The following is an 18790-nucleotide window of genomic DNA, read 5'->3' on the forward strand; positions in this document are numbered from 1 at the left end:
TAACTCAAAGGTTCTTGAGGGAAGGGATGGAAAAATTTAGTTGGAAGAGCTTATTAATCCTGGCCTAGTGATTCTTAATGACAATGCATGAGAGACAGGCATGAACTTCCTCAACAATGCTAGAAATAGCTTCATGAACAATTTTCAGTCCAAAAAATGGATATTTCATGAAATTGAGGAAATAAATTTTAGGTTACAAGGACAGGATAGTCCAGAAGAGGTGGGAGAGAATGTCAAAATTGGCAATCTAGAGGTTAGGGTTTTTGAGGTAGAAAAAATGGTGGAAAGGATGGAGACTATGCTTCACAGCTTGGCTAATCAGAGCCTTAACATTATTAAAGGTCTAAATGATAACATCATTCAACTGCATGGGATGATGGAGAAAAATAAAAAGGGTAAGGAGGAAAAGGACATAGAGGGAACTAGGGCGACTAAGGAGGAGGAGTCTTTGTAGGAGGACATCCTGAGTAGAAAGAGTAGGGTGGAAAAGAGAAAGAGGGATGAGCTGGCTTCAGGATGACAACCACTCATAGACCAATGAGGTGGAGGCCAAGGAAGAGATGGAGTTAAAGAAATAGGAGCTGGCTAAAGATCATGTTCACTGATAGCACTTCCTGGTTTTTGCTTGTTCCCTGGCTTTTGGCCTTTTGGATTTTGCTTTCGTTTGTTGGCTGGGTTTGGCCTGCTATTTTTTTCTGTTGCTTAGTAGCTAGTCTTGAATTGTTAGTTTTTTAATGTTGTTAATTGGTGGGTTTCATGAAACCCTATAAAAAATGTGTTTTACTTAATAAAAAACACATGAAAGAACTATTTTATTGCAAACTATATATTACCATTACCTTTACGCCAATCAATTAATTGATATAACAAAAAAAAGATTAAGTATAACTTTAAAATGATGAAGACAATAATGTAATAATCACTGTATAATGGGTAATTGTACACTAATAAATGTAATGTAGCAATATTTTATATAGACATCTATTGATATAGGTATGGTAATAACCATCAAGATGTTTTTATAACCTATAAATTTACAAATGATTCATACATCATTTCCCTTTTGTCATTAAAATTTTATTGATGTAATTATGTCTTACATCACATTATTTTTACATTTCCAAATAGATTATGAATATATGTGCATGTCCAAAAAACTACTTTTTTTCATAAATAACATATAAAAATTAATATAGAGTAACTAGAAAATATTATATAAGTTTCTTAAAATCTTCCATAAAATAGTATCATAGGACATTGATGGAGGCCTTTTTCATTTCTTCAAAAGATTTCTTCAAAAGATTCAATATCACATATATATTTATATAATCTTTTGGTGCTACCACTTGTAGAGTAATTGTGTCCATGTAGCTTATAATGAACATCGAAAGTGCCTGCATTCACATTTTTTCTATAGTTAGAAAAGGCATGATATTATTTATAATATAATATGATTTCAATTATTTAGTTTTTTAATATTTAAAAATAAGAAATTTAGTTTTTTTACTTACTATTGGTCCTCCTGATACAAAAAAGGACATTCTTTTTACTATATTTGCATCGAGTGATATCTTTTCCTTTGGGCCAATCATATTTGATATTATCATTGTTGAGCTTGCAATAGTATTGTATGCACATTTGGCAAGTGCCTATAAGATAAACATTGAAAATGTTAAGTTTTCTTCATAATATTTATGTGCATGATAAAAAAATTATATTGATTTTTATTTTATGTTTACCTTGGCTCCTCTAAATCTCCCTATATAGCCCAACATTTTGGCAGTGGCAAATAGTCCAAATGACTTTTTTTGTCTATCAAATAGACATTTTGTTAATTTAACAAATTCTAATGGATTGTCCATTTTTTTTAGAGGTATTGGTACTTGTAACATTCCATAGTGATTTCCCCAGCGGATTTGACTATTTGACTTCATCATCTCTTCTAAATTCTGTAAAATCAATATTGCACTTAGATATTTATTAAAGTTAATTGTATTTTTGAAGAATATCATTTAAATGTAATATATTCAATTGAAGGATAAGGAATAAAACCTCTAGACCCTTTATTGTTCTCATATTGACCATTATAAGTGCAATAGCTCTCAAATTCTCCATCTTTTTACTATAATTTGGAATTGATCTCTTTTCATTTGCATCTACTAAGTCTTTTCCCTGACCTGAATATATTAAAATTAGAGATTCATAAAATAAAAATAAAATTATAATTTCAAATACATAATCTCAAAATGATATAAATAGAACTAATTTCATAAGTTTATTATTTAAGATAATAAAATTTGGAAGATGTAATACAAAATATGAACATATAAAAGATACATTTATCATCAATAAAGACTAAAAATCTAATTCAAAATTTAAGTATTTATCAATTGTGTTGTTAAATTGATTTAGCCTTCCTATTGACAATACACTTCAATTGTTATTTATTTTTTCTAAAAAATAAATTATTTTGAAGAAATAATAAATTCAAAGACCTTTCAGATATGATAATTATAAAATTTTTAAATGAGAAAATTTTTAATTACATTTTATACAATGGAATTGGATTTATCTTTTTTTTTTAGGTCGATAATAGATATTTATTTAGTTATTAAGAAAGATGGGAGGAGATTGCCCTGAAGCAAGAGAGGAAATATGGGTTCTATTATTCCATCAACAATCTATCAATATAAAAGACATCCAGATCCTCCAAAAATATAGAAAAGATAGTAACCTGAGTCTCCTACCTATTTCTTATGAGATTTAAGAACCATTCCTAGTTTCTTTGGAAGCATATTCTTCTTCCTCTTAACCACTTGCCACCATTCTTCCAATCTCATAGTAGCACCATGTTGCATAATGACAAGCACCTTAGAGTCAATCCCACACTTCTCTACCTCTAACCATACCTCCTCCATCAAAGGTTCTTCCTGTGCCAATATTCCCTATTCATCTTTCTCCATCCTTCTAGTTTTCTCCCTTCTAGCTAGTGTACCCACATCCACATGACCTACATTCCCACCATTCCCCTTCATATTATCATCATCTTTCATCTTTTTATGGAGAAAGATATTGCCTAGGGGGAACCTCACTACTTCCCTTTGTAGCCAACACCTAAGATAACTATGTTGTTTATCAATATTCTTCTCCACTAAATAGTGATAGGCCGATACATCCTTCCACCATGTAGAAGTCTTAGTGACTCTCCCCTATTTTCATTATGTAACTACATGACCTATTTGAAATCATCTTCTATAGTAGAAGGGGATCCCTTCATAATCAATTGATTGAATCCAATAAACCTTGGACGATTTGGTTATAATTTCTATAGGAAAACTCTCTAAAAATTCCATCTCCACCAGTATTTAAGCAAATGTAGAGTGAAGAATATGTGAAGAGCCATCATCAATCATTATAAACTCACCTAAGGAATTACCAATATCCTCCAACAAAGAATCAAACCATAGATGAAGAATTTTTTTTTGGAAGCCCTATCTAAATATGATTCAACAATAGTCTCTGATAAGTCATGCAATCTTACCATTTCCTTAGAGAATAATTCAACCACATTACTGCATCTAATGTTTTCTTATAAGGCTTAAAATGAACCATTTTAGAAAATATGTCAACCACTACCACAATAGAAACATTTCATCTTTGAGCTATAGATAAGCCAAGCACAAAGTCCATATTGACACCTTCCCAAGGTTTATTTGGAACAAGAAACAATGAATATAGACCCAAATAATGACTAGTTCCTTTTAATGTTTGACAAGTTTTGCAACTTTAAACCATCTTTTGAATATATTTATATATCTAAAGCTAGTAATATCTATTATATATCATCTTCAATATTTTTTCAATTTAAAAATGTGTCCAATAAGTCCTCCATTATGTTTCTCCTTCATGATGTTATCCCTCATAGATCCTCTAGGTATGCATAGTTGAATTCCTTTAAACAACTTGTCTTCCTTAATAAAACGATCAACCAACTTATCCTATTCACTTATCATGTGATTCTTACAAGCCTTCCAAGGTTTTGCAAAATTAGGATCAATTTCATACAAGTGTTTCAAATCATCAAAAACAAGTACCTCAACTCACATTTCTATCAACAAATTCTTTCTTCTACTCAAGGCATCAACTACTTTGTTTGACTATCCACTTTTATGTCTTAACACAAAAGAAAAGTTATGCAAATACTCTACCCGCTTCACCTGTCTCTAGTTCAACTTATTTTGACTTTCCATTTATTGTAAAGCTTTATGAATAGTGTACAAAACAAGATCCTTAGGCATAAAATAATTTCTCCATTTCTTCAAAGCTTGAATAACAACATATAATTCTTGATCATAAACTAAACAATTTTTCTTAGCATCATTCTACTTCTCACTTAAAAAAGCTATTGGTCACCCCTCTTAACTAAAAATGGCTCCAATGGGACTTCCATTAGCATCACAATCAACTTGAAAAAAACTTAGTGAAATTAGGCAAAGAAAGTGTAGGTAATTCTTCCACCTTTTGTTTTAATGTTTCAAATATCCTATGTTCTCCACGTGTCCATTTGAAATTCATTTTATCCCCTTCTTTCATAATCTTTATCACGCAATTACATATTGAACTAATTTTTTTGACGAAATTCCTATAGAAACTTTCCAATCTATGAAATGATCTAACTTCCCCAATATTCTCAGGTGTAAGCTAATGAAGGATATCTCTTACCTTTGTTAGGATCCATCTTCAAACCATGTTAGTAGAGATAAAAAAACCAAAGTACACTTTTTTATCCTTCATGAATGAATATTTCTTCAAATTAATCAATAATTTGTAATCTTTCAATCCCTGTAACACTTGTCTAATATGCTCAAGGTGTTCTTCCTTAGTCTTACTGAATATTAGGATGTCATCAAGATATAAAATCACAAACTTACCCAATAATTTCTTTAAAACCTCATTCATCAGCTTCATGAAGGTAAGAGGGGCATTAGTTAAACCAAAAGGCATAACCAAACATTCATACAAACCCACATTTCTATTCAAAGTAGTTTTCCATTCATCTCCTTCTTTGACTTTGATCTAATGATAACCACTTTTCAAATCAATCTTTGTGAAATATCTTGCTCCACTCAAACAATCCATTATGTAATTGATCCTAGGCAATGTAAACCTACACTTCATTGTTATCTTATTTATAACTCTAGAATCAATGCACATTATCCATTCTCCATTCTTTTTAGGTACCAATACATTAGGTATAACACAAGGACTCAAAATCTCTCTGATTAGACCCTTAGCAAGCCATTCAAACACTTGTCTACTCAATTATACATTTTCAGCAGGTGTATGCCAATGTGGTGCTTTAATAAGAAAATTAGCTCCAAGTATCAAATCCATACAATGACTAATACTTCTTATAGGAGAAAAACCATCAGGTACATTATAAAAATAATACCTTGAAATTTAATCAACAAAGATTTAATTTTAGTTGCATTCTGAAGTTCATCTTGTTTCTCATTCTTCCTAGGAATCAAAGAAAAACACACATTTTGTTCTTTTACATCCTTTACAAATTGATTTCTTTCAACTAGCCATACTCTTACTATGGTACAATGATTCTCATTAGATTTCTATACTAAAGGAAACTTTTATATTAACCCAAATAGTATACTAATACAATCTACCATAATGCAAAGCTTCTCTGTCATACTTCGAAGGTCTACCCAATAGAATATGACAAAAATCCATAAGCATAATATCACAAAAACTTCATCATAATAATTTCTAATCATGAATTTAACAAGCCATTATTTTCTTATTAGTAACTTATTCTCATTCTGGATCCAAGAAACATTGTAAGGCTTAGGATGTCTCAATCTCTATAACTACAATTTATTAACCAGTTCCTCTGATGTAAAATTATCTCAACTACCACTATCAATGATCACTTTGAAGTATTTTCCTACAATCTTACATCTAGCCACAATTTTTTTTCTTCTTCTCAAAATAAGTTCTTCATGAGTTTCTTCATTCCATAGGGCTCTTCTTATCATCATGTTCTCACCACTCTCAACTCCATTGGGTGATTCAACAACTTCTTCACATGCTAAAGCATTTTTTTTCTCCCTCCAATCTTCTTTCCAGAATTAGTACATTCAAAGGATCTATGTTCTTTCTTTTTACACTTGAAATAAATTCCCATAAATTAATATCACTCTTGTCTCTTACCATTATTATCATTTCTAGAGTAACCAATATAGCTACCTCTAGTGTAATTACCTCTCTTACTAGCATGTTCTACTTTATATTCTATTTTGCCCTCATCTTGCATTGTATTGTCAAATCTACTACTTTAACCACAAGTTTTGCCTCTACTTCTTTGAGATTGGCCACCTCTTCCTCTTTGTTATTGATCATGTTTCTTGGCCAATATCTCCTTAGCCTTTAGGTTGTATTAATATGCATCTTGCACACTATCCAACCTAAAAAATATAATCTCATCCTAAATTGATGTCCTCAAATCATTCAGTTATCTAGCCACTTTCTCAACCTCATCATCCACATGTCTAGATCTAATGTCCAATTTCTAAAATTCCTAAGTATATTGTTTCATAGTCATATCCTTTTGCCTTAAATTTTGCATTATCCTCAATTTATTAACTTGGTAATTTGTAGGAAGGAACTTGTTTTTCATATTTCTAATCATCTTTTCCCACATGTTGATCTTTTCTATTCCTCTTCTCTACATTTCAGTCTACAAATGATCCCACCAAAATGAAGCATCACCCTTCAACTTGGTGACTACTATCTTTGCCTTTCCATTCTGAGGGGTACTTTCATACTCAAATAATTTATCCATTTTAGAGATTCAATCCAACACTACATTAGTCTCAAACATTCCATCACAACAAGAAACTTCTGTTGGAATTCTTTAGAATAACTGAGAGGGGGGGTGAATTAGTTATCCAAGGTCTAGATGTATAAATAAAACATTTGACAACATTAGTGAACCCATAAAACATTCATATCCATGCATGCATCCATGTGAATATGCAATTATCTAAAACTTGTAGGTTACTATTAAATCAACTTGTAGAAACGTAAAGTATGAAACATAATAGATTCATCAACACACTTGACATAATGATTTAACATGGAAACCCAATTTGGGAAAAACCACTAGTAACATGCTACTCCTTTTTCACTCTTCTAAAGTGATGCCTTGTGAAAGGCTAACCCTGTTAAAGGTTACAATACACACTGTTAAATGTGACCCAGTTAAGGGATTTCAACCACCTTGTTAGAAGTGAGTCTTGTTAGAGGACTTTAGGGCATTCACTTGGAATGGCACCTTGTTAAAGGATTTTCTAATGACTGTTAAGTCAACCTTAGTTTAAATGATTTTACCCTAATTGATACAATTGTTAAAGAGTAATAGTAGAGCATTGATCTGATACAACTTACGACTTTTCTTGCAGATTTCAGATCTCTGTAAGGTCCTCAATCTTTCTTGGCTTTCACTCTTTGCAACTCTGATAGCTTGTTCACCCTTCAAGCATATATCTCCTTAAGCCTTCTTGTTTAGTATGCCAATGCAGTCACCTCTTTGGTCAGTTGATGAAGTAAAACCTTTCTCCTTAGGTTTTCTACTTTTCCCTTGTCTTCTCTGACCTTCTTTCTCTTACACAACACACTTTGCTTCATGACCAAACATTCCTATAAATAGGAAATTAGAATAATTTTCCATTTTCCATGGTACATTTTAGAGTTTGGACAAATTAGGTAGGATACAATGTATCTACCCCATATCTTGTCTCTTCTAAAAACTTCTCCTAGAGTTCATTTGAATTCGCCTAGAAACAATTTACCTAGAATTGTGTGCCACTAGCTCATTATCCTTATCTTCCACTTGGTTCAAAAATTTTAAGAAAAAAAACTTGTTGGCTCAAATTCAGTGAATCTTTGATTTTTTAAATAATGCATTAGCTTGGCATTATCAATCTTTTGATGCTCGACACATACTGCATTGCTTGGCATCCACTATGAAATCACTTTGCATCTACTAAAATTTTACTGATGTTTGGCACATACTGTGTTGCTTGGCATCTATTGTGACTTCACTCAACTTCAACTATTTTACTCAGCATACACTAGAATTTTCTTTTACTCAGCTCCGACTGATTTTCTACTCAGCTTTCACTAACTTTGCTCGACACCTACTATCCACTTGGTCAAGCTTGGCAGCCAAACTTTGTGTTACTTGTTCTTCTAAAGTTTCTAAGTGTAACCAACCTTTGTAACATTAAGTAGATTATCAATACATCATATCATCACTATCTTAATTGATCCTTGTACTTCATTACATTATCATAACTCAACCTTTCCTCTAGGTGCTATTGTTACATCTTATTGATCAAAACCTCTTCATCAATCAAATAAGTGATAATACTTGAATCTTATAAGTAATTGTCTTACCAGAAAATAGAAGGTTTGACATTAGTGACAAAAAAATGATTGAAACACATAATCTTCTTCAACAATCTCCCTTTTTTCAATAATCTCTTTTAGTAATGATCTTTTCAATCAGATATCGACAATCTCCCTCTTTGGCATTAATGGCAAACCAAACTGATCAACAAAGCCACCTAAATGGCAACAAATTTTGTTCAACCAAACTGACTAGGTTAAAACAGTAAGACAATACCAAAAAGAAAAATGCTCCCTCTATCGACAACTTCCATCTTTCGATTAGGTTACAAAACATCTTCTTATAACTCCCTCTGGGTTTGTTTTGGAATCTCCCTTTGATGATGTCCTCCCTCTGATCTTCCTCATAGCTCTTGATTAATTTCTTTCTATTTCTCCCTCTTTGACAACAATGCCAAAGAAATATCATCTTTACATCTTAACATGTAGATATGGATTTTTATAGGTTCATCAGTTTCTCTGATTTCTTAGTTTCTCCCTTTGTCACCTTGCTTGTGACTGTTTCAGAGTTTCCAGTACTTTGATTACTTCAAATAGCTCCTAAAGTAATATCCTCTACATCAATGTGTAATATTTTGTAATCATCTTGTTTGATATAGGGCAGTCCTTTTGCTTTTAGATAGCCTTTGATAGGGGTATCACCCCTAGTTTACCTCTTAGATACTCATGAGCATCCTTAAGTAATGCTTTTGTGAAGATATCAAAATTTTTTTCCTTTGAGTTAACATATTCCATCTTCACTTCTTTATCTTCAACTAACTCTCTCAAGTAATGATACTTGATTGCAATGTGCCTTGTCTTAGTGTGCATCATTGGATTCTTTGTGTTGGATACAATTGTGTAATTGTGTGTTGTCTTTGATGTTACACAAATGTCATATCAGTTGGAAGATAATGCTTATCGAGCTCACTTGGTTAGCAAGGCAATTTTCCTTATCTACCAAGCATTTCTAAAGATTACTCTGTGTAGACAGTGTCTACCGAGCTCACTCAGGCGTCGAAGGAAATATGGTAGAAAGTAGTGTTCATAGAGTTCTCATGGTTAATGAAGGAAAGTTGGTCAGAGTTAGTGTTCACTGAGTTCACTCGATTTCCAAAGGATTTTGCAAGTTCACAGTGTTAACCAAGCTTCTATTGGTTAACATAGGAAATCATTGCAGGATCAGTGTTTACCGAGTAGGGTCGGCCAATGAAGGATTTTGTTAATTTGAGAAATGAAGTTTAATTATTTCAAGTATTGATTCCAGCCAACTAAGGTGATGATTATTGGTCATTGTAATTTGTAATTGAGCTGACTTGATAATTTGAATGCTATAAATGAAAGGTCAAGTTGAGATTCTAGTGTGTATGAACAAGTATGCAAGTATATTGATTGTTTGGAGAGGAAAGTGTGAGTGAATTTGAAGGATGGTTAGATATCCTTGAGGAGTAGCATAGTTATATTTGATCAGGAAGGATCTAATGTGAAGTAGAATAGAGATGTATAATCAGCAATTTAGTTGCATCTCATTCAGGTCATTTCATTGTTAGTTTCTTACCATTGTAGTAGTGATTCCAAAATTTCTTAATAGAATTGGTTTAACAGTCAGTTGTAAATCCTCTAACAAGGTGACAGTTCCATTGAATTGTTCTAAAGACCTCTTGCAAGGCCACTCCTTATAGGGTGATTAAATTCTCTAACAAGGCTAGACCTAACAATGTGTTTTGTAACCTTTAACCAGGTTGGCTCCTAATAGAGCTCACTTCAGAAGAGTGAAAATCAGTAGCTAGTTACTTGGTGATTTTTTCCATATTGGGTTTCCATGTTAAATCTAGTGTCTCACGTGTTCATGTTATTTCTTTTATGCTTGCATTTTAATCACTGTGAATGTTTAAGATCTATTAAAGTATAACATACACAACATTTATTGAGTTATAACAATTTCTGTATGTTTACTGAGTGACAACAGTAATTAGTTTTATCAGACATCTAAGGGATCTATGAAATGTTTTTGGGATAATTGATTCACCCCCCCTCTCAATTACTCCATCTATATTTCCAACAATTGGTATAAGAGGATTTGGTGCTTACAAAAAAGGTTTCAAAGACCTAAGCTAAATATTAGGATGTCTTACAAGACAAAAATTCCAAGGCTTAACAGAGATAACTTTTTAGCATGGCAGGGACTCACGAGACTTCATTTGACTTCCATTGGTGATTCAAGATTGAAATACCTTGATGAAGAATACACAACTCCTTCTGGTACATTATCTATTGGTGACATTGCTGAAAAAAATAATCATAACACCATGATGATAGATATTGCATCTGCTCTAAGCTATAAGGAATTTGAGGATACCAAGGACTGTAAAACTACCTTTGAAATGTGGAAGAAGCTAAAAGATATCTATGGTGGTGATGACAATGTGAGGAGAGCCAAAGAAGAAAGTGTTAGAGGACAATTTGATCTGATGGGAATGAGAGAGGATGAAAACATTGCCAAATATGTGGAAAGGATCAAAGCAAGTGTTAGTGCAATCAAAGCTTCTGGAGGAGAGATCAATGAAGAAACTGTTGTAAGTAAAGTTATTAGAACATTGCTTCCCATTTATGCAATTAGAGTATCTACAATTCAAGAAAGAAGATGTGAGACAAATCATAAGATAACTTTGGATACCCTGGTAGGAAGATTGACAGCCTTAGAGCTAGATAACTATGACAATTATGTTCTAGCTTCCAAGAATAATGAATCTGCATTTGAGGCCAAACATTCACTTAAGGAAAAAGGCAAGAAAATAAAGGACACTCAGTCAAAAAGTGAAGAAGAATCAGAGGAAAGTTCTGACAGTGATCTCGAAGTTGTTGAAGCTCTACTTGCAAGGAAATATTCTAGAGGCCAAGAAAAATACAAAGGTGAAGTTCCCCTAATCTATTTTTCATGTGAAGAGATTGGTCATATTGCTACCAGGTGCCCAAACAAAGAAAGCAAGGATGAGAAGAAAGGTCACAAGTACAATGGCAAGAAGGATTTCAAATCATTCAAGAACAAAGTTCATAAAACATGTTTTATGGCTAAGGATTCTGATAACAATGAAGATGAAATAGTTTACATTGCTATGAAAGATGAATCTAATAATGATGAAGAAGATAAGATGGCACTTATCTCTCATGTGAGAAAAAATGATACATGAATCATAGACAATGGATGTTCACATCATATGACTAGTGACAAAACAAAGTTTCAACACTTTGAATACTATGATGGTGATAGTGTAAGGTTTGGAAACAATGAACCTTGTTGCATAAAAGGGAGAGGATGAATCTCATTAACCAAAGAACTTGTATGTGATAATTCCTATTGGGTTGAAGGACTAAAACATAATCCATTAAGTGTGGCATAGCTAATCAACATTGGATTCAAGGTGGAATTCATGCATGACAAGGCAAGACTATTGGATGAAAAAGGAAAACTAATTGGATTAGGCAAACAAATAAAAGGTAACTTGTTTTATCTTGATCTTGGTGAGTGCTCATGTTTTATTGCTCAAGTTGAAGAAAGTTGGTTATGGCATAGAAGGTTATGTCATGCAAATTTTAATAACATGGTCAAGATAAGCAAATTCAGGAAAGTAAGAGGCATTCCTAGCTTGAAGAAACCTGATGTTGTTCTATTCAAGAATTGTTAGGTTGGTAAAATGGGAAAGACTAGTTTAAAAAGAAAAAACTATCAATTTGAAGATACTTTGAAAATTGTGCATATTGATTTGTGTGGACCTATAGGAATTGAGAGCTATAGTGGAGAAAAATTAGTTATTCTTTTTGTTGATGACTACTCTAGAATGATGACTGTTATGTATCTAAGAGAGAAGTTAGAAGCATTTGAAAAATTCAAATGGTATTTTGCAAGAGTAGAGAAGGAAACAGGGAAAAGATTGAAATGCTTAAAATTAGATAGAGGTGGTGAATTCATCTCCAATGAATTCAATAACTTTTTTATTGAAAGAGGAATCAAAAGACAAGTATCAACCCCTGGAACTCCCAAGAAGAAGGGAATAGCTGAAAGGAGAAATAGATCTATCATGGATTGTGCAAGGACTCTAATGATTGAAAAGAACATTGCTATCAAATACTAGAAGGAAGCTATCAGCACTACAATTCATACCTTAAACTGAGAAGAAGGACTCATATAAAACTCCCTATGAGTTATGGTATGGCTATAAACCCAATGTAAGTTACCTAAAAGTATTTGGAAGTAAATGTTATATCTTGAAAGAATATAGAAAAGGAAAATTTGATGTGAAAGGTGATGAAGGTATATTTTTAGGATATTCTTGCAAAAGTAAGGCATATAGATGTTTAAATTTGTCTACTCACAAAATCATACAAAGTGAACATGTGAGAATTGATGAGTTTTCAGAAAGGACTAAAGAAGAAAGCAAAAAGAAACCAAAGGATTATAGAAAATTTGTTTACATTAAACCTAATACATTGCTAGATACATTTGTCTATAAAGAGACTTCTACTCCCAAGTCTTCCTTAGTCACTGAGTTGCAAGAAGTTTAAACTAAGTCACAAGGACCCGAGTCACATTCTGAAGCTATCGAGCCAATGCCTACTGAGTCTGAGCACATAGAACAAGAAGTTGAAGTTCAAGAGGATGACAATGCAATTCATTCAAAAGGAAAAGAACCTATATTGGCCAAGTACGTTAGGAGGCATCATGCACCAGATCAAATTATTGGAGATAAATCAGAAGGTACTATGACAAGAAGTAAGCTAAAAGATACTTGTTTACTTGCTGATTTTGAACCTAGAAATGTCAAATATGCATTGGAAAATGAAAGTTGGATTGAGGCTATGAATGAATAAATAGAGCAAATAGAGAAGAATAAAACTTGGACTCTTGTACCTAGGCCTAAAGATAAAAATGTGATTGGAACAAAATAGGTATTTAGGAATAAGTTGAATAAAGATGGTAAGGTATCAAGAAACAAAGCTAGATTGGTGTGTAAAGTATATTCTCAAGAAGAAGGCATTGCTTATGGTGAGAATTTTACTCCTATTGCAAGATTGGAAGATTTCAAGACCTTACTTGCATATGCAACACATAAAGGATTTAAGGTATATTAGATGGATGTTAAATCTACATTTCTCAATGGTATTCTTGATGAAGTCTACATTGAACAACCTAAAGATTTTGTTGATCCAGACAAAAGGGACATGGTCTGTAAATTACACAAAGAATTGTATGGTTTGAAACAAGCTCCTAGAACATGGTATGAGAGATTGCATAACTACCTTATTCAGATTGGTTTCCAGAGAACTAATGATAATAGTAGTTTGTACATCAAGGAAGGACTAGATAACAAGATTGTTTTGGCAGAAATATTTGTGGATGATACTTTATTTATAGGGAATGATGATCTATGCAAAGAATTTTTAGAGCAAATGAACAAAGAATTTGAAATGTCTATGTTTGGTGAGATTAAGTTCTTTTTTGGTCTTCAGATACAACATAGCAAAAATGGTATCTATAGATACTCAAGAAGTTTGGTACAGAAGATTCAAAACCTGTTGGAACCCCCATGTGTACTAGACTAAATTTTACTAAAGATAATGACTCAAAAGAGGTAGATCAGACCTCAGATAGATCAATGATTGGAAAATTATAGTATGTAGTTCATACAAGGCCTGATATTGCTCTTGCAGTTGGTATAGTGGCAAGATTCTCGACAAAACCCAAAGAAAATCATATGATGACAATTAAAAGAATCTTGAGATACTTGAAAGGTACTAAAGATTATGGCTTATGGCATAAAATTGGAGGAAATCTAGACTTAAAATTATTTACTAATGTTGATTGGGTAGGAAATATTGATGACAGAAAGAGTACAAGTGGTGGAGCATTCTTTCTTGGAAAAAGGTTAGTATCTTGGACAAGTAATAAGCAAAATTGCACATCCTAATCTACAACTGAAGCATAATATGTTGCAACATCAATGAACTATTCTACTATTGTTTGGTTTAAATATTTGTTGGAAGACATGAATGTTGAGATCAAAGAACTAGTTGTCATGTTTTGTGATAATACAAGTGCAATTAACATATCAAAGAATCTAGTGATGCATTCCAAAACTAAGCATATTTCTATAAAATATCATTTTGTTAGAGAATTGGTGTAGGATAAAGAAATTAGATTGGAATATGTCCATACAAAAGAATAGATTGCAAACATATTTACCAAGCCATTACCTAAGGATGTATTCTTGTATCTAAGAGGTAAGTTAGGGGTCATTCCCCTATCAGAAGCTCACTAAAATAAAGTTTTAGTGATGCATCAATAGGAACCAAGTTGAAGATCTATCGGTTGATGCAACATAGTCAAGAGAACATTGCATATGAATCAGTACTCAAGGTACATTGATACTCTTTTGGTATGTGTTGTCTTTGGCATGTGTTATCAAAGAGGGAGAGCTTACTATCATATCTTTCTGAAATTTGTTTGAGGGAAAGTTTATTGTCATATCTTTTTGGAGAAGAAGCTATGTAATTCCTTCACAGAGGGAGATTACTACATTAGATAAGTTTGTTGCATAAAATCTAAGAGGGAGAAAATTTCTATCAGAGAAAGACTTGTTTCCAAATTTCATTGTGCTATGACATGTTGTTTTGCCATCAATGCCAAAGAGGGAGATTGTTGGATACAATTGTCTAATTGTGTGTTGTCTTTGATGTTACACAAATGTCATATTAGTTGGTAGATAGTGCTTATCGAGCTCACTTGGTCAGCAAGGAAATTTTCCTTGTCTACCAAGCATTTCTAGAGATTACTCTATATAGACAGTGTCTACCAAGCTCACTCGGGCGTCGAAGGAAATATGGTAGAAAGCAGTGTTGATCGAGCTCTCATGGTTAACGAAGGAAAGTTGGTCAACATTAGTGTTCACCGAGTTCACTCAGTTTCCAAAGGATTTTGCAAGTTCGTAGTGTTAACCAAGCTTCTATTGGTTAACATAGGAAATCATTTCAGGATCAGTGTTTACCGAGTGGGGTTGGCCAATGAAGGATTTTGTTAATTCAAGAAATGTAGTTCAATTATTTCAAGTATTGGTTCTAGCCAACCAAGGTGATGATTATTGGTCATTTTAATTTGTAATTGATCCGACTTGATAATCTGAATGGTACAAATGAAAGGTCAAGTTGAGATTCTAGTGTGTATGAGTGAGTATGCAAGTGTATTGATTGTTTGGAGAAGAAAGTGTGAGTGAATTTGAAGGATGGTTAGATATCCTTGAGGAGTAGCAAAGTTATATTTGATTAGGAAGGATCTAGTGTGAAGCAAAATAGAAATCTATAATAAAAAATTCAGTTGCATCTCATTCATGTCATTTCATTGTTACTTTCTTACCCTTGTAGTAGTGATTCCAAAATCTCTTAACATAGTTGGTTTAACAACTAGTTGTAAATCTTCTAACAAGGTGACAGTTCCATTGAATTTTTCTAAAGACCTCTTTGTAAGGCCGCTCCTTATAGGGTGATTAAATCCTCAAACAAGGTCACACCTAACAATGTGTTTTGTAACCTTTAACTAGGTTGGCTCCTAACAAAGCTCACTTCAGAAGAGTGAAAATCAATAGCTAGTTACTAGGTGGTTTTTCCCATATTGGGTTTCCACGTTAAATTTGGTGTCTCATGTGTTCATGTTATTTCTTTTATGCTTGCATGTTAATCATTGCGAATGTTTAAGATATGTTAAAGTATAACATACACTGCATTTATCAAGTTACAACCATTTTTGTATGTTTACCGAGTGACTACAGTAATTATTTTTATCATACATCTAAGGGATCTATGAAATATTTTTGGGATAATTGATTCAACCCCCCCCGGTCACAGTTACTCCATCTATATTTCCAACACTTTGATATATTGATAGTGCTTGTATTATCAAAATACAATATCACTGGTTGTGTGATCTTTTCCTTTATTCCTTTGAGTACCTACTTGATCCATACAATGTTTGTGCAATTTATAGCAACATCAACATATTCAGCTTCAACAGTAGACTATGAGGTGCAACTTTGTTTCTTACTAGTCCATGTAACTAGTCTTTTTCCTAGGAAGAATGCTCCTCCATTGGTACTCTTTCTATCATCAATGTTTTCACCCCAATTAGCATCAGTGTAGGCTCTCAAGTCAAACCTTTCATTCTTTTTGTAGTATAGATCAAATTCTTCTATACTTTTCAGATATTTCATATATCTTTACAACCATTAAATGATTCTCCTTGGGATTTGTAGAGAATCTTGCAACTATCCCTACAGATAATGCAATGTTAGGTCTACTATGTACTATATATTACAATTTACCAATCATAGACCTATACAATGTTTGGTTCACTTCAGCAGAATCATCATTTTTTGTACACTTGTGTCCTATTATCATAGGCGTGCTTACTAGTTTTTAATCCTCCAGTCCAAAAGTCTTTAATATCTCCTTGATATACTTTGAGTAAGTGATGTATATACCACATTTTAGCTGGTATACTTGTAATCCCACAAAGAATTTGATTTCTCCAAATATAGACATTTCAAATTCATGCTTCATCTGATTTAAAAAATCCTTGCATAAAGCATCTTGACTTCCAAATATTATATCACCAACAAATATTTTAGACAACAAAATACCTTTACCTTTCTCTGTCTTCATGTATAGATTGTTGTTGTCATTAGTCCTTTCAAATCCAATTTTTACAAGATATTTGTGAAGTCTCTCATACCATGCTCTTGGTGTTTGCTTCAATCCATAGAGAGCTTTGTGTAGTTTATAGACCATGTTCTTATTGTTTTCATCAAAAAATCCTTCTGGCTATTCTATGTATACTTCTTCCTCTAATATGCCATTGAGAAATGTAGATTTAACATCCATCTGATAAACTTTAAATCCTTTATATGCAGAATAAGCAAGTAGAGTTCTTACTCCTAATCTTAAAACTGGGATAAATGTCTCCCCATAGTTAATTCCTTCCTCTTGAGCAGTAGGATGATGTCTTTTGACATATTTGGACAATCTTGGTTCAGATCTTGGTCCCCCATTCTATCTTCCAGCTTTAGAAGCACTATGTGTATCACTGTCAAGTATATCAACATCTCTTTCATGTGTACTAACTTTAGGATCAGAATGTGTAATTTTTTCATTCTATAACTCAATTTTTGAATGTAGCTCGGTTCCTGAATGCAACTCGGCATTCACAGGGTGTGACTTGGTAGTCACTAAAACTTGTTGTTGGTTTCCAACTTGATTTGTAGCTTCTTCTTCAATAGGTATTCCTTCATAAAAATATACAAATGATTTGTATACTTTTGGTTCTTTCATAGTTTCAGCCTCATGTATTTCTGTATATTCATCAAAGTTCACATTTGCACTTTCCACAACTTTGTTAGTGTTAGTATTTAAACACTTATAAGCTTTATTTCTTGTGGAGTATCCAAGGAATATACTTTCTTCACTTTTTGCATGAAGCTTTCCATTCCTAACATTTTTAAGAATGTAACATTTTCTTCCAAAGACCTTAAAATATTTTACATTAGGTGAGTATCCATACCTTAGTTCAAAATGTGTTAAATGAGTACCTTTCTTGACTTGCACACGGTTTAGGGTATAAACTATTGGACTTATAGCTTCTCTCTAGTGTTTCAAAGCAACATTCTTCTCCATCATGAGTATTCTTGCATAGTCCATTATTGACCTATTTCTTCTTTCAACAATTCCATTTTGTTGAGGTGTTCTAAGTGCAGATGTCTATCTCTTGATTCCTTTGTCATTACAGAGCATCTCACACTCATTTGATGTGAATTCTCCTCCTCTATTAGATCTCAAGCATTTTAGACTTTTAACTGTTTCCTTCTCAACTCTTGCTAAGTACCACTTAAACATTTTTAAGGCATTTGACTTTTGCTATATAAACATGACTGTCATCATTCTAGAATAGTCATCCACAACTAGCATTATGTACTTATCTCCTTTCTAGCTTTGCACTTTAATTGGTCCACACAAGTCAGTATGAACAATCTCAAGTATTTCTTTAGAGGTATATGCTTTGCTATTAAAACTAGACTTTGTCATTTTTCCTAGCTGACATTGTTTGCATACAATATTGTTAGGCTTCTTCAACTTAGGCAATCCTCTAACTTTCTTCATGTTACTGATACTAACCAAGTTATCAAAGTTAACATAACATAACCTTTTGTGCCATAGCCATACATCATCAAATTTTACACCAAGACAAGTAGCATCTTCTATATCAAGATAAAATAGATTACTTCTA

General features: G+C 32.7%; 1 protein-coding gene across 1 annotated transcript in view; it reads right to left on the minus strand.

Annotated features, from left to right (window-relative positions):
* Positions 1-1247: 1247 nt before the first annotated feature.
* The window catches only part of LOC149553058 (wax ester synthase/diacylglycerol acyltransferase 11-like), a 176451-nt gene continuing 158908 nt past the window's right edge, over positions 1248-18790 (minus strand). The window contains exons 4-7 of the mRNA XM_089790280.1: positions 2053-2177; positions 1740-1949; positions 1512-1649; positions 1248-1394 (exon numbers count right to left, since the gene is read on the minus strand). Of these exons, the coding sequence (XP_089646406.1) occupies positions 1248-1394; positions 1512-1649; positions 1740-1949; positions 2053-2177 (620 nt within the window). The remainder of the gene's footprint in view (positions 1395-1511; positions 1650-1739; positions 1950-2052; positions 2178-18790) is intronic.

The sequence above is a fragment of the Cupressus sempervirens genome, chromosome 6, assembly GCF_028749045.1.
Source record: "Cupressus sempervirens isolate cs-2001-9-10 chromosome 6, ASM2874904v1, whole genome shotgun sequence".
Classification (NCBI taxonomy): Eukaryota; Viridiplantae; Streptophyta; class Pinopsida; order Cupressales; family Cupressaceae; genus Cupressus; species Cupressus sempervirens.